General features: G+C 43.3%; 1 protein-coding gene across 1 annotated transcript; it reads right to left on the minus strand.

Annotated features, from left to right (window-relative positions):
- Nucleotides 1–130: 130 nt before the first annotated feature.
- LOC114787757 (E3 SUMO-protein ligase PIAS4-A-like) lies at nucleotides 131–6200 on the minus strand. The gene is made up of 11 exons (XM_028975610.1): nucleotides 6132–6200; nucleotides 5724–6027; nucleotides 4690–4774; nucleotides 4564–4596; nucleotides 3607–3697; nucleotides 2923–3051; nucleotides 2706–2829; nucleotides 1846–1919; nucleotides 1580–1740; nucleotides 648–775; nucleotides 131–294 (listed from the first exon to the last, which is right to left on the minus strand). Exons 2-11 carry the CDS (start codon nucleotides 6022–6024, stop codon nucleotides 131–133), a joined length of 1290 nt encoding a protein of 429 aa, XP_028831443.1. The 5' UTR covers nucleotides 6025–6027; nucleotides 6132–6200.
- Between the last annotated feature and the right edge of the window lie 10931 nt (nucleotides 6201–17131).

Below are 17131 nucleotides of genomic sequence, written 5' to 3' on the forward strand. Positions count from 1 at the left end.
TGTGTGTAACAGAGAAGTCAGATAATTGTTTCTTAAGTGAGACTTTTTACGTTTATTTAAATCACATTACAAACACGTAAAACCCGGCGGCCTTAAAATGACCCTTACAGTTTAAAGGCAACAGTTAACGCTACAGTTCAATACTCTGGCCCAGTTTGCGCCTGGACCTTTTAACAGGGATGCACTTCTGGCCCTTAATGTTGAAAGATGCATCTTCGTCGGATGAGTACTGAGTGAGATCCACAATTACAGCCCCGCCCGTTGCTGTGACCGATGCACCGGCAGCAGGAGCGTCTGAATAAAGAAAGAAAAAAAAATAAAAAATGGCTTAAATGGAATCCAACCCAGCGGCGGAGGGTGGACATCAGAGACTCCATTCACTGTTAGCAAATGTTAACTCTCCTGATGTTGCCTGGACAGACAGAGGCATGACACAATAGAAGTTACAGGAATAAAAAGTTTCCAATTTATTAACATAAACTATTATTGTACTTACATGGAAATATTGCATGTAAAATGGTGCCAATATGACAGAAAGACAGAAAAGGAGCTCCACGGGGGGAGCCTGGACCTCAGAGAAGCTGCAGCAGGAAAGTCGAAGGAAACCCCAGAAACTGGGGTTAGGGTTCGCTAATAGTTTGGCTTACTGTGGCACAGTGGTCTCCTGCTCAGCTCTTGGTCTTCCTGACCTCCCACGGGTCTCCACGAGCCATCAGCCAGGTACTCGATCTCCTCCACAGACCCATCGGTAGAGTCCAGAATCTCTGACAGCAGCCTGCACACCACCACAACACGTTTAACCTTTAACAAGTTTATTAACTGACATACATGCGATTCCCACTTTCCCACAATAAGAGTTCAGCACGGGCTGAACCTGCAGACAGTGGTCATTTTGATTCCAATATTTTATTTCTTTTGACTAAAATGTAATATAATTTCTGTCGGTTCAGTTATTCAGATTCTTTTTGTCTAGTTTTAGTTGACTAAATATCAAAAGATATTAAAAGTGCGAAGTTTCCCTCGAAAACCGATGGGAAAGAATGGCATTATGGGCTGACACAGATTTCACTCCTATTTGAAACGCAAACATGTTTACTTAGTACTGGTGCTCTCTGAAGAGCAAAATACATATTATTAATATTTTGTTGGCTGTTAAATGTTTAAAGAAAAAAAAAATACCAGTAATGGTATCAGGGATTTGTACCAATTATCAAGATGAAAAAGAAAATAAAAAGCCAAACACACGGTTCACACTACGCCATGTGGAAATTGGCCCGTATGTCTGCTCTTCTTGACATTTTGGCGTGTTTTATGAGAGCGTGGGGGCTAGGAGAAGATCAAACTATTACCCCTCATATAGATCACTTCTGATCGGATCCCTTTCGCCTTTCCTTAGGCGAACGGTGTTAGTTTTGATTGGATTTTTTTCATCTCATTTGTTTTGACAAAAAGGGTCACTTCTGTTTAGTTATTGGATCACTTAAGTCTGAAAATAAAGGTCGTTGACAATAACTATGATTAAAATGAACGCTGCCTGCAGACAAATGTTTTACTGAGTCACGATTCATCCTCCCCTTACCCATCAATGACGAGGTGGCTGAAGGGGGCGGGCTTGTCACACACGGGGCACGTCCAGGTTGGCTTCCGCTTGTTCATCTGGAGGTAGAAGAGGGCATCAAAGCACTGCAGGTGTGCACAACTTGCTGCGCTGCACGGCACACTGAGACGCATCTTTGCCAGCTGAGCCGGGGTGAAAAAGAGAAAGAGAGAAAACACGCTCATCTTCACTTTTAAAACCCTGGATGAGGGTGGGCCTGCAGGAGCAGCTCTGTGCATTAGACTTACTGGGCAGGTGAGGGCCACGCATAGCCTGGTGGTGGTGATCTCAGACTCGGGGTCACCGTGGAGCTCTTTACAAACTGCGTGGAACAGCAGCACCCACATTTACAAATGAACACTTATACAAAGACAGCACGATTGCATAAATACAGTCATAATTCATTCCAAATCCACATCCCTTATTTGTTTTTTTTATTATTGGTTTTTACAGAAAGAAAAATAGGCAGAGAAAGGCAAGAAGAAACTAGATGGAATAACAATTTGAACAATTAAAAACAAAAGAACAAAAAAAAAAAAGCAGTAACATATGCAGCTTAATAGAAATGTGGGTGCCTAGTGGGTAACACACTCGCCTATAAACCAGGAGACCCAGGTTCAAATCCCACTTACTACCATTGTGTCCCTGAGCAAGACACTTAACCCTAAGTTGCTCCAGGGGGACTGTCCCTGTAACTACTGATTGTAAGTCGCTCTGGATAAGGGCGTCTGGTAAATGCTGTAAATGAACAATCATTATTGCATGAGGCAAAATGCTGGAGGAGGGGCTCCCAAACCTTCATGACCATTGACTCCATTCTGGTCAAAGTGTAGCGAATTTTCTCCAAATGTAAAACTCTCCCAAGTTCCTTAAGCCACAATTAAATCGAACGCTTTATCAGACCTCCGATGCTGCGATAAAAACTTCCAACCTGGCAGAGTACAGAGGGAGACTGACGGTCTGACTGACGTTCATCTGCTAGAAGAGGACCTACCTTAACATCTTTATTTAAGCCTTCAGACATATGATGAAAAATGTTTGCCTAAAATGAATTGAGGTTTTTTTTTGGAACTCCTGATGGACAGTGACCGGTGAAGTTCGTACTCACTGCGAGAGCGCCGCTGATCGGCACGTTCTACTGCGCTTTTCCGGAGTTCAGTCAGCAGCTCCTCGGCACTCAACACCCGCACCAGCAGCACCGCGAACGAGTAGCGCTGGCAGGGAGAGGAAGACTGAGCTACATGAGCGGCAGCATTAACAATGCGGCATTTCTCACAATTTTCTGCAGAATTTTCACAACAGGCCGGCATGGCCTCGCCGCCTACCTTCCCAAAGTCTCCCCAAAAAATGCTCACAGACTGCTGTGCATCGCAGAGATTCAGGCTGGACGTGACGTCCACCGGAATACAGGGACGACAGGGTTCCACCCCGGGTTTGTTAGACGGGTAGCGACACTGGAGCCCAAGCCAAGGACAGAAAGCGTTTATCAAACGTTAATCTCAACAGTCACCAAAGCTGCATGCAGGAATCTCCATTTGGAGAAGACGAGTTCTACATTTCAAAATAAAAAAATTGAAAAGTTTAAATGCAAGTTCAAATTTTATCAAGTTCAAATTATGTCACATACATAGTCATACATGGTATGATATGCAGTGAAATGCTTTTTGCGACTGCTACAGACCACAGTATTGCAAATGTTGCAAGTGTACAATGAACCAATATGCAAATATTGCAAACATAACCAAATATTACACTTTTATGGCTTTAACATAAAACATGTGTAACAGGTAGGGTGAAGGTGTGCAAATGAGTGAAAGACAATGTATAAGATAAAAAAATATATAAAAAAAAACAAAAAAAAAAACAGCTGATATTGTGCAAAGACAAAAAAGCACAAAGATTTTGTGCAATGTGATTTTGTGCAAAGAGTCCAGAGTGATTGAAAGTGAAATAGCAAATATAAATATATAACATAATATAAAAGTGGAATGACAGAATCACACACTTACAGTTACAGGCTGGACTTCCTCATTTACAACTAAGCTAAAATTTGGAGGATACTGATCTTCCTCAATGCCGACACACTCTGTATAGCACGTTCTGCAGGGGATCAAGATCAGGTACGGATCAGAATGGACAACTAAACTATTATAGCAACAAATGTGTTTACAACAACAACAAAAAAAACAGCAGAGTATGAATTGGCAATATCTTGATACTGAAGGGCTGAGAAGAATGATGAGATGATATCACGATGTCACATGACCAGCTGATGCTGCATGATGCTCATATTATACCATGCTCATATTATAGTTTGATCTAAAATTACTACGATGAAATGTTTGATGATGATCATTTATGAAGTGCCCTCCAGATCCACAGGAACATCCCTTATAAAAAGTCACTTGCCCAGACCACCTCCAGAGTGCAATGATGGGACCAACAGAGGAATCCTGGTTCCTGGAAATGAACTGCTGACGAGACGACCCAGCATGAAACCTACCAGAGGGTCACCACAGCCACCAACACCATAATGGCTAAAGCTTCAGGGATCTCAAAAAGGACCAGTAGCATCATAATGGCCACGCAATCTACCATGACAGTGGACTAAATCCTACTCTTCACTGTCCAGTATCTCCAAATATGGACAGATGCTCTATACTACACTCTAGACTTTTCCAACACTACACCTGTTGGACTTTTTTTTTTTTCTTGGACAAATCATAACCAACCCTGCACTGATACCTATTGCAGACTCACGCTACCCTGGAAGGGCGTCCCTCTCTGGATCACTCCTTCCCAACGTTTATTCCTTTTTCTCTGTCCTAGAGATTTTTAGTGGAGTTTTTCCTTGTGTGCATAAAGGGGGTGTCAACTGTAGGGCCTGTCGTTCAGACATACTGTATGTGATTTTATAAGAAATAAATGTTGTTGTAGTTGGTAAGGGCCTTCACAGGTCCACTCACCTGATCACGACTTGGACATCTGAGCCACGTGACCTTCAGCCAGAGGAGGCACACAAAAAGAGAGAACATGAGGAGCTCATCTCATGGAGGGTGAAGATTACTGCTGTCAGAGAAAGTACGACTCACCTGCACAACTTGATCTGCTCCCTGTGGGTTTCATTTAGAACAAACCAGACCATTCTTCTGTGCAGTGTGTGGCTATTCGTTGTCCCTGGAGAGATGGAGGAATCGGGGTGGAGGTCCATATATTCTGCCTGTTATTGAAGGTCTCCTCACATTACATTTTTTTATTTGCTTTTATATTGGCGGGAGGAGAGCGGCCAATTGAAGTTGAGGGGGCATTCGCAGAAATTATGTCATCAACACCATTCACCAACCACAATGTTTGGCGTAGACAGGATAGGGTTGTCAACTTTATGCATTGGTGGTTCAGTGGTAGAATAGTACAAGCCCCGGGTTCAATTCCCAGCCAATGCAGCTCTGCTGTTTTTGTCAACAACTGTTTTGAAAGGGTGGTAGTGGCCTAGTGGGTAACACACTCTCCTATGAACCAGAAGACCCAGGTTCAAACCCCACTTACTACCATTGTGTCCCTGAGCAAGACACTTAACCCTAAGTTGCTCCAGCGGGGGACTGTCCCTGTAACTACTGATTGTAACACGCACTGGATAAGGGCGTCTGATAAATGCTGTAAATGTAACTTTCTCAACACGTCCCACAAGATCACTTTATTAAGGTCTATTATTATGGTGCTAACACGCAAACTTCAGGCGGCAAACTGAGTGCGTTGAAGACTTTTTCAAACTGCTTTACAACTCATTTGCCATCGAAGTGGAACCTGCTCCTGTACAGATTCGGCTGCAGTGTAAAGATTGTGTTCGGCAAGGAAACTAAAGCACTGCTGTGCTTGGGACAAATCAAAATATTTCACCCATATTTCAGGATGATCTGGACAAAACAATAAGACATGAAGTCGTGTTGGCGTTTTTCCAGAAAAAATATAATTAACCCATGACGTCATAAGGGGACAAATTCCAAATTTGACCATCAGAGCTGAAAGGCCAAAGCAGGCTTTTCATCTATCGCCACCGCAGGACCACAGACAGTCTCACAAAGTGACATTTTCATGACAGGGGACCTTTAAGGAACTCCGAACTCACCTAGCGCAGTAGGTTGGACTAACGTGTCCAGGGCCTGGTAAAAGGGCAGGTCGATCATCTTCACCGCAGGGACCGGCTCCGGGTGCGCGGCTCCCGACCTGCGGCCCCGGGTTCGTCCCGGGGTTTTGGCCGCCTGGCGGGAGCTGTACTGCTGCTGTATGTGGCCGAGCAGCTCCGGGCCACACGCCGCGCCGACGAGCCGCAGGACCCGCTGCAGCAGCTCCCTCTTCGGGCCCGTCTTCACCTGGCCCATGGCGGAGAGGAGGGCACGGAGCTCCGTCACCCGCAGACTCTCCACCATGGCCTGCAACCGGCGGGATATCATCGATATATAATTTTTTTTTTTTTTTAATTTGTTTCTCCTACAACCATTACTCGCCTTCGCGTCCAAAGTGTCCGGTGACATACCGACTGTGATGTTGATCCCCAGACGTCACGTCACGTCACGCTGCATTTACCTGGTTCCGGTGCCATAGCCGCTGCGTGGTTCGTGGACGAGCCGAGCGCAGTCGGTTCTTTTCAGCGAACGAGTCGCAAGCGTCAATTTACAAATGCAACTTTTTTTTACAAAAAGTTACACACGTAAATGATGATTATACGTTCACCATCATTTTCACACACTGCAGTGTTCGGCGCAAGCTTTGATAAGATGTACAAAGTGCAAGGAAATATTTATTTACTCATACCAAGAATAAATTATATTAATAATTAAAAAAATAAAAAAAAGAATGAAAAGGAAGTTGCTGAGATTTGTTTAGGGGGAATGAGGAGGTAGATAAATTAGGAGCCAGCAAGTGGGGACATCAAAATAAGTTTAGTAAACCCGACACGAACCCTAAAACTGTACGATAACGTAGGCGCCATTACAGGCCGGATGGTTCGTTCTGGATGTAACGACACGTTTATCCGCTGGAGGGCAGTACACACCCGCTCATCTAAATCCACCACCTCGTCCCTTTCACGATAAAGATCGAAATTTCATTTAAATATGCGCCGGCAGTGGGCGCCGGGGCATCTCTACGTCCAGCAAACTTCATTTGTCCGGCCATATCGGTGCCTCCCTTGTGGCAGAGGTGTAACCATGGAGATGAGTCTGTCCACCGCTGCTGGCCTGAGCCTGTTGACCTCGTTTGGTGACCCCTGCCCCACAGGTCTTCAGCGGGGTCATGAGGTCAGCAGTGGCCAGAGGGCAGTGACAGCACTCCACTGATTGGCTGTCCTTTTAGCTGGCAACCCTCTCATCTAGATAATTAGAATATTGACCAATTTTCCTATCATGCATAATGGGCATAACGTCCAGCGTACCTCTAACATGATACCCGCCATGTGATGCTGCTAACTGATGATGATGAATTTCGTGATGCTGCTTAAAGGCTGTTTAATACAAAGGCAGTTTTATACAAAAATGGAAGCATGGGAGGTCGTATGGAATACACTGTGTTGTACACTAATATCCATGCGGAAGATAGTGCTTGTGGTGCATTTTCCCCAGTTGCAGGTGGTAAAGGATGCTCTTTCGTCCAGCGATGACACGAGAAGGTGGCCGGTATTAATGGATACCCCCGGAGCATGATTACTCAACCCACAGATGCAGATTATTCCATCCCGGGCCTTCAGCACAGGCGCTGCGCGAGGAACCGCCGGTACTTAGAGTCGTGTGGTGCCTGACCCTCCTCCCCCTGTAACTCATGCCCCCTAGCAGATGGCTTGTCAATATCAATATATTAATTTAAAGGCAGTGGCGCGATCAACACCGCACTGTGTTAGGGTCCTGTGAGGAAGGGGGTGGGGCAAGGCTACAAGGGCAGCGGAAGGAGAAATGATGGAGAGGTGGCTAAGCAAGGGAGAGGGAAAAAGAAAAAAGCACTCGGAAAATATACAGTACATACACACTGTTCGGTATGATGAGAGCAGCGCTGTAGTTCTGAAATGCTGACCAGGCAAACAGGAGAAGACAACACTGTCAATAACGCAGCCCTGCATCTGTAATTTATAATTCTGCAACACTGGCAAATATGGCCTCTGCGAGTATTAGAATTATTGGTCGAAAGCTTACCTTTCTGGGTCGACGGAAGGCGTCATGGCCGGGCGTGTGAAAGAAAAAATGAAACTGCAGTGAAATGTTAAGTTATTTTAAATGGATTGTTATTTAAAAACACATTGCTCTATAAAATATGAAAATAAATCCCTGTGATATGTAATTTTTGCATAATATTATGTACATTATAGAACTGCATTTATATACAAATATACATACATGAATATACATTTATATTTATACACACACACACACATATGCATATGTCTCTGATACAGTGGATGGTGAAGATAGAACCCTCAGCACAACCCTAATTCCCCTTTGAACTCATACCCATAAAAATGTCACCTCTTGACCCGCACCACTAATTTGAGAGCAGAAATGATAGAGCACTCGGTGCCAACAAGCTTATTGTTGTATTGTTGTACACTTTATTAGTCAGGGCAGGCTGAAAAAAAGCCTCATAATTATTCTGTGCTAATTTCCCCCCTTCATTTCAGCCCATGCGCCTTAGAAAAGGGAAACAGACGTATACACACAGCAAAGAGGCAGCAATAAAAACCAGTGAGAACAAAACCAAGTTTGTTAATTTAACAAAAACCCCTATATCAAACATTGATCAGATATCGGTTTGCCCAAAGCATTTATTGCATAATGTGTATATTCTATTGTTAGGATCATAAGTCAGCTTCTCCAGTGGTAGAAGAACAGGACTTTCCCTTTTAAATCATTATTGTATAGATAGTCCCTTCCTGAACTATTTACTGAACTTGGGTGAAAAATCTGTATCACTACTGAATAAAACTTTTTGTACTGTCCTGTATGTGTGTAATCTCTCTCTCTCTCTCTCTCTCTCTCTCTCTCTCTCTCTCTCTGTCTATCTATACATACATGCATACATGTGTGTTCGTTGTATATCTATAGAGCAGTGATACAGTGAAGAAACAACAGGCGTTGCTCTTTTGAACTCTTCCATGACTTTTATGGATTGTAGATGAGTGAGTGGCTCTCAGTTTGGTGATTAAGGTAATGGTATTTGATTAGCAACTTCTTCATGACCTTTGAACTCTAATCCATGTCCTGCAAGTCCACTGAAAACAAGCTCACTTAATTTAAGGGGTGTCCGTTAAGTTGAAAACTGATTGGAAAGCTGAAAATTCTGTTGCTTGAAGTTGCCTGAATTTCTGTAAAATGTTATGAATATTGTTATATCTCTCTATATCTTTTTATGCAGTGCTTGACTTTACAGAACTTTAGTCTATTTCCTACTTACACAGAAAAAAGTGAACACTGTCTAAACTTTTAAAAAAATTAAGTAATCTGTCACACCTAATATTTCAGCACTGACGTAATGTGAATAAACCAAACTGACATCAGGTTTATTCAGCTTATTCACATTACAGCTTTTTTTTTAGTTTTGCCTGTGTTTTGTTTTCTCCAGTCTACATGTGCACTGGTTTTATTGAATTATTGACCCCAAACCAATGATTTTTTTTTTTTTATCTGTTTCATAAAGGCATGTATTGTGGCAGGTGGCATTGTATGAACCGTCATCTTTTAGAAAAATAAAAGTGATTGGAATGCTGGATTCAGTAGAGCTGGGTAACGCTGTGTCTGCTGTATGGGAACAGTTCTGCCCTGTTCTTCTAGGCAGATTGACGCCTAAATGGGCCTAAATGGGCCTGAGACCATTTCTGTTTCTGTTACTCCGGATTCATTCCGGAATGAATGTTGTCTGTTATTATGCCCTCAGTGTGTGTGTGTGTGTGTGTGTGGGTGTGTGTATTGGTCACAGACCAAGAAATGAGTTGAGTTCTGGGCAGAACTTACTTTGCAGACCCTTAAATATTTCTGCACATAAAGGAATTGGCCTGGAGATGAAAAAGTGTCTGGATTTTCTCAATATTTATTCCACACAACACAATGGCGTCTTTATAAAAAGTCGGTTATGGAGAAAAGCCCCCGAAACTGCTGCCGGCGCGTCTCTGTGTGAACTGGACAGGACAGGGGTGGGAGCTCCACTGCTCACATGCTGCTTTCCATTTAAAAGATTATTTGTCATCTGCAGAGCAAAGGATTTTTAAAAGTCAACCTGCAGCCCACTCTCTCTCTCTCTCTCTTTCTTCCTCTCTCGCCCCACCATCCCCCCCAATGCTACGTGGCTACAATCAATAGGGTATTGATCAACTCTCTCTATCGCTGGCCAACCAGACTAATCACCTTAACACTAGTCCAACACTCTCACTCTCCTACTGTACACACACACACACACACACACAAACAAAAGAATTTCCTTTGCAGTTTGCATCGGGACTCCAACATAAAAGCCATTAGCCGGAATACAACATCGGTTTTGCTTGGGAGACTCTGACTGGGATCCTTTCTGTTATTTAATGCCTGTCTGGGAGGAGTAAGTACTCTAGGTGCAGTTAATAGCACATAGTAATACTGCGGCAGTGCAATTAAACACAAATATCGAGAGTAAAAAAAAAACAAAACAATGCCATGTCCATACACACACACACACACACACACACTCCTCTTTCTTTGTTCCCTCATAAAATCAATAAGCAGCCATATTACTCTGCTATGATTTTGGAGACGAAACAGGTGCGAGGACACAAACACACACACACATAAATGGCATTAATGTCCTTGGGAATACACCCATAACGCACAAAAACACCACAAATCATACAAAAATACACACACTACTGAAATATACATAGCAGTACGCTATATCAGTATAACACACTGCACATACATAACAAACACACATAGCAGTGGTTCAAGGAAGGAACCATTTAGCCATGAAGCAGCTCTAGAGTTCCATCTCAAATAAACTCTGTCGTTATGAAGGAGGAGTAAGTCAAGTGCAGTCACTTTTCATTCTAATTTTGCTTTTTTTTCCTTAGAGAAGCTGAGGGGGCACATAATGTCCATTTATGTTGATGAAGCTGGGTTCAATCTCTTTAAAGTGAGGAAACACAGAGCCACTATTACAGTTCCAGGACAGAGGGGTGCCACACACAACCACGTGTACTGTCATCTGCAATGCCCTATGCCATATCCCCACTATTGGCCCATACAATACTGAACGCCTCATAACATTCCTTCCTCATAACATGACATCCCGACCAATGCAGTTCTCCTGTTTGGGGCAGTGGAGGCCTAGCGGTTAAGGAAGCGGCCCCGTAATCAGAAGGTTGCTGGTTCGAATCCCGATCCGTCAAGGTGCCACTGAGGTGTCACTGAGCAAAGCACCGTCCCCACACACTGCTCCCCTATCATGGCTGCCCACTGCTCACTCAGGGTGATGGGTTAAATGCAGAGGACAAATTTCACTGTGTGCACCATGTGCTGTGCTGTCAATGTGTGTGACAATCACTTCACTTCACTGCACTTTATGATAGGCTGATCCCACCTGATGAGGGATGAGGAGGGATTGAGGCCTGGCATGCCACTCTTCATCATTATCTGGGACAATGTGGCGTTCCGTCACTCACGCCTTGTCAATTAGTTATTTACTACTCGTATTTACCCTCGAATGATCATGCAGTTTTGAACCCCATAGAGGGATTCTTCAGTGCTTGGAGGTGGAAGGTTTTTGATCACCATCCCTATGGGCAGTGGTGGCCTAATCAGAAGGTTGCAGGTTCGAATCCTGAGCCACCAAGGTGCCACTGAGGTGCCACTGAGCAAAGCACCGTCCCCACACACTGCTCCCCGGGCGCCTGTCATGGCTGCCCACTGCTCACTCAGGGTGATGGGTTAAATGCAGAGGACAAATTTCACTGTGTGCACCGTGTGCTGTGTATCACGTGTGACAATCACTTCACTTTACTTCACTATGAGCAGATGCCTTAGCTGAATGCAATGATTGCCACTGCCCAAGAAATAGGTGCAGAGGAATGCCAAGGTTCTATTAGACATGCAAGAAGATTTTTCCCTTGGTGCATTGCAAGAGACATGTGATGTAGATGCCATGTGAGGATGGGGCCATAGGGATTATTTGTCATACTCTAATATTTTTTATTTTATTTTCTTACAGTAATTTCTTATACGATGATGAGATTTTATTTTGAATGCATATAATGTCTGTAATATTTACAGTATTTTGGTGATTTGCCAAAGTCTGAAAAAAAATGTCATGCTGGGTCTGGATCCAATTCTTTACAAGAAGACCAATTTGACACTGCCTTTGTAGAAAGACAACAAATACCACCGGCATGAAAGCTAATAGACTGCAATGACAAGCAGTGGTGCACTGATTTACACCGACTGCTGTATTTTGTTGCGCAGTTGTAATGATTGACTGGAAGCGCTCACACACTTGTTTGTGTTTTTTGAAGGTAAAATGAGCTTTTGTTGCACATTTTGATTGGCTTGGCACAGTTGGAGTCTCACAAAATGTGTCATTGTGACCACGAGTGCCACTGTTAAGGACTGTTCTGAAAAATGTGGAGCTCGAGTAATCAAGAAAAACACATATAAAGAAGCACAAGCAGTGTTGCCAGATTTCTGGAAAGAATTCAGGCCATTAATCTCAAATTATCATAAGTAAATCTGCCCAATCTGGCAAGTTTTTTTCTCTCTTATTCAACAACAAAAAATATTCATTACAAATTCAGATACAGGAATATTATAAACAAGAACTTTCTATGATATGTGCTCCCATTTTACACCGTGCACTCAATATGCGTGGACTCTACAAGGTTCTGCGAGATCTTTCGATCCATCTGAACGCACAATAGGATGCTAATTTGCTGACGTTCGACTCCATTTTCACGAAACTTATTTCAGCTTTTCAGTCTTGCGGGGGTCTAGACGAGCCATCAGTCCACGATGCGTCGATTGTCCTCCGACTGAGCCGATTGCGCAGCAAACAGAAACTCGTCGCTGAGCTGCGATGAAACGATTCTCTTGCCGACGTGATTCCAATCGACTCGCTGGCTACAACGCGCCCTGCCATTGGCCGGCGGGAACTAGGACGTCCCAGCGTCTCGGCTCCTGATTGGCCTCTGCCGTTTCATCTGCAGGTATTAGAGGATCAATTAATTCCCATTGTGGGGAACAGCGCCGATAGCGGCCCGTGTCTGATTAGGGACGGCTTGTTTCTGCGGGGTCAAGATAAGGGTTCGGCCATCACTCCGCGCGGTGACCAGAGAGGTTAATCAAATACCGCCAAAGCCCCGGTTGACGCCGGCCGAACATTCCCACCCAGACACGCCGACTCGGGGCCTGGTGACCGTGGTGCCACCTCACTGTCGCACGCAGGAACCCTGGAGCACAAGGGCCTGATGGGGGAGCGTCACCACACAGGGTGCAGCAGGGATCAATATTCATTTTCAACATGCTCTGCATAGACCGTGTGTGTGTGTGTGTGTGTGTGTGTGTGTGTGTGTGTGCACGTTTGTGTGTGTTCCTGTGTGTGTACGCGTGTTTGTTTGTGGGTGTTCCAGTGTGTGTGTGTGTGTGCGCTTGTGTTTGATTGTGGGTGTTCCAGTGTGTTTGTGTGTGTGTGTGTGAGTGGTTGTTTTTGTGTGTGTGTTTGTGAGTGGTTGTTTTGTGTGCGTGTGTTCCAGTGTGTTTCCCGCTCATGTAGATTCCTTCTCTACAATATCAGACGGATCCGTCCTTATCTGTGAACACAGGCCACCCAGATACTGGTTCAGTCCTTAGTAATCTCACGACTGGACTACTTTACTTTACTTTACTTTACTTTATTTAGCAGACGCTTTTATCCAAAGTGACTTACAAGAGGAAGACACCAGCAATTCTCGTTCGATTTCTATAGAATATTGAGTTTACAAACTAAGAGCCCTGATAAGGCTCAGACTTGTCAGTGAAGAGCATGCTCAGAGATTGTTAGGTGCTAGATGAAGAAAAATGATAATGTATTTATACATTTTTGTATTGTTTGTGCAATGTGTACGCATGTGCTACTACTGTAACTCCCTTCTAGCTGGTCCACCACTATGTACCATCCGACCTCTACAACTACTACAAAATGCAGCAGCACGACTGATCTTCAACCTTCCCAAGTTCTCCCACACCACCCCTCTGCTACGTTCCCTCCACTGGGTCCCAGTAGCTGCATGCATCAGGTTCAAACTACTGATGCTGGCCTACAAAGCCAAACATGAAGTAGCACCATCCTACCTCACAGCCCTTATTACACCTCGCACTGCACCTCGTATACTCCGAGCCTCCAGTACTGCTCGCCTGGTCCCTCCATCTCTGAAGGTAAAAGGAAGACATTCATCTAGACTCTTCTCCGTCTTGGCCCCTTGAGGTCAGAACAGCTCAGTCACTGAGGCAGCTCAAGACCTTCCTCTTTAGAGAATATTTAGATTAGCTTGTAAACTTCTTATTGTCTAACTTGTGTACAGAATGTACAACAAGAGTGAATAAAAAGATTGTATTCATAGTTGGGGGTCCTAATGAACCAGAACTGATCATATCATCGATGGTAACTTGAAAGCACGCTCTGGATAAGGGCCAAATGCCTTAAATGTAAATGTGTGTGCATGGCTGCGGGGAGAAGAAGCCAGTTGTACTTTTGTGTGTCACTGTGTATCAGGTTTGTAAAAAGTGTGTGTCTGAGTAAGAAACGGCGGGAGGAATATTGATCTTTGTCTGGTTTGTGAAAATGTGTGTTTATGGAATTAAAAGGTACAGAATGTATTTAGTTGGCATATAGAGCGGATTTGTTGTTTTTTGTTACTGCTGATTTTAAAGTGTGTGTGTATTGCAATATGAAAATAATGATTGAATAAGTAATGTGTGTCGTTTGTATAAATGTGTGTGTCAGTGTAGAAATGGTTAATGTATGTAAGCAGTGACCACAACACTTTTAGGCGTGTTTGTGTATTATTTTGCTCCATATCACTTTTTTTATGGCGTGAAAAGTAACAAGGCCCCTTAACTCTGCCCTTTATCCGAGTTTCTCCGCACTCCCCCAACATGGTCACACACACTTGCATACACACCTCCCTGCAGGATTGATCGACTATCCCCTCTCAATCCATCCCTTCCACTGTTTCTTAGCAACCAGAGCGCCAATGAATTTGGAGGCTGGAACAGGTTATTATGGTTTTCACTGAAAAGGGCCTGATGGTACGTGCTCTGTGTGTGTGGGTGTGTGTGTGTGTGCGCAACTTGTGCAAACAAGTTGTGTAGCATCCTTAGCGTCTCACCCTGTATCAATCACAGCATTCCCATGTGCTCTCAGGGGTCATGATGGGGTCAGAGTTCAGCCGCATTTCCTCCTGCCCTTCACCTGCGAGTCAGGTGTAAAGCTGTTAAAGCGAGAGGGCACCCTGGGGAGCTGGGTCCAGATAACGTGACCGCGCCCTTCTGCGGCCCTGCATCCCGCAAGTGGACATAAAGCTCTTCGTTTTACCACCAGATGCTGATCAACTTTATCATAATTAATTTTAATGTTCTGGTAGTGCATGTGCAATTAAAATTTTTATATAAAACACAAAGAACAAAGGGTCAAATTATAATAATTATATGAATCCTTCCTGACACCCCTTCTGATCCTGAAACTGGAGTAAAATGATTGTTTCTTACATCCATTAAAAGGTACAGTAGAAGAAGATCAGGTGGAATTACAAATTGCGTGTCAACAGGGCCCTTCACGCTCAATTTGAATAATTACTCACATTTACTTAATTCTTCTTGCAGTAAATTCATATATTTACTACTTTTACTGTCACTTTTGAAATATTCGTAATGAGGCAGCACTTTTAAAGGTTCTCTTTCGCCAAATATTTGTGAAGATCTTAAATTCGGTGCCATGTGTGTGTATTTTTTATCCGTTTCGTGGTGAATAAATCTGCCCCCCCGTCCAGAATGCAAACTTTACTTTATGAAGCAGGAGCGACGAAATGCGGCCAACTCGCCCACATTCGACCCGAGCGTTTCTATCGACTCGCGGAAATCGATTTCCGATCGTTATCGAAGTGCGTTTGTGTGTGTGTGTGTGTGTGTGTGTGTGTAGGGGCCTGTTCGTGTTTAACTCATCGCCTCCATTTGATAAAAAAACAGTGTGTATTATTTTTTATCTTCCACCTTCGGTTTGTAGAATTTAAAGACGTTTAAAATCAAAAACTATTTTTTACACAGAGAAAGAATAATCAAACTGTCAGGAGTATCTCGCCGACAATTAAAATCTTCGACGGTTCTAACTAAACACATGTAAAGAATCTCAACTATAATAAGAGTAATTATAACCATAATGTTTCTGCTATGGCTACTGCTGTTCATACGAATTAAAAATGAACGCACAGTTGCAAGCAGCTTCAGGTGAGACAATAAAACGAAAGCAACAGAATTCCTTCAAATAAAAAAAGCCAATTCGTTTCGTTTAGGTTCTGTCCGATTTTGTCACCGTACATTTTAATAAATGTATGAGAGCAATACCAACACTAATAATAATAATAATAATACCCGTAATGTGAGTAATGTGATATGTTTTAATTCCGATCCGAATATTTTTTTGCAGGTCGTGTCTTTAACACTGAGGAAAATTCGAGGGAAAAGAATCTTGTTCACTCACTGCGTAAAACCGCGAGCATCATCATCTAAAAAGACAGTTTTAGAAGTTTAATCTCAGTAAAAAAAAATTATAGAAATGTACGAATGGATCCTTTTCGGATTAAACGTTCGGGTAAAAAATACTTTGTTTCTGCATTTAGCGTCTAACGTTTCCGAGAATAAACGAATTAAACGGGATTTGTGGACGGCGCGAATTATTCGATTCATATCCGCGGCAGAAGAGCAGAACTTACGTGGAGAAGCTTCACATCTCCTCTCCTTTCGGGTCTCAACATCCTTCAGCTGCACGACGCGCGGCGGAATTGATCACGTTCCGAAGTGATCAATGACTTCAGGACTTTCCACAAAGTCGGATAACGGGGAGGAAGAGGGAAAATGGAGGATAAGTGATGCGGGGTACCGTGAACGACTGGATTCCTTTTTTTAATGATTTAATGCAGCCTCGGCGTTTGCTGATGTTTAATATGGATTTTTTTTTAAATATAAAAATATTGCTTGTCCCGTTAAAGATCATTTTTCGCAACAATACAGACTTTTGGAGGATCCTGCGTCTCGCGCTGAGATGCATCAATTATAAATTCTTCCCGGAACCTGATGAATTATTGTTATTAATATTATAATATTTTAAAAATGAGAATAAAATGGAGATGGAGAATAAAAATGATGCAGAGCATTGAACACATGAACATTAATGCTCGTGTAGGCCTCATCTGCAGGCCTGCATAATGCACACACACACACACACACACACACACACACACACACACACACACAGATTCCATCAGTAACAGAACTCGTCCGCGGC

Source organism: Denticeps clupeoides, chromosome 4, assembly GCF_900700375.1.
Source record: "Denticeps clupeoides chromosome 4, fDenClu1.1, whole genome shotgun sequence".
Classification (NCBI taxonomy): Eukaryota; Metazoa; Chordata; class Actinopteri; order Clupeiformes; family Denticipitidae; genus Denticeps; species Denticeps clupeoides.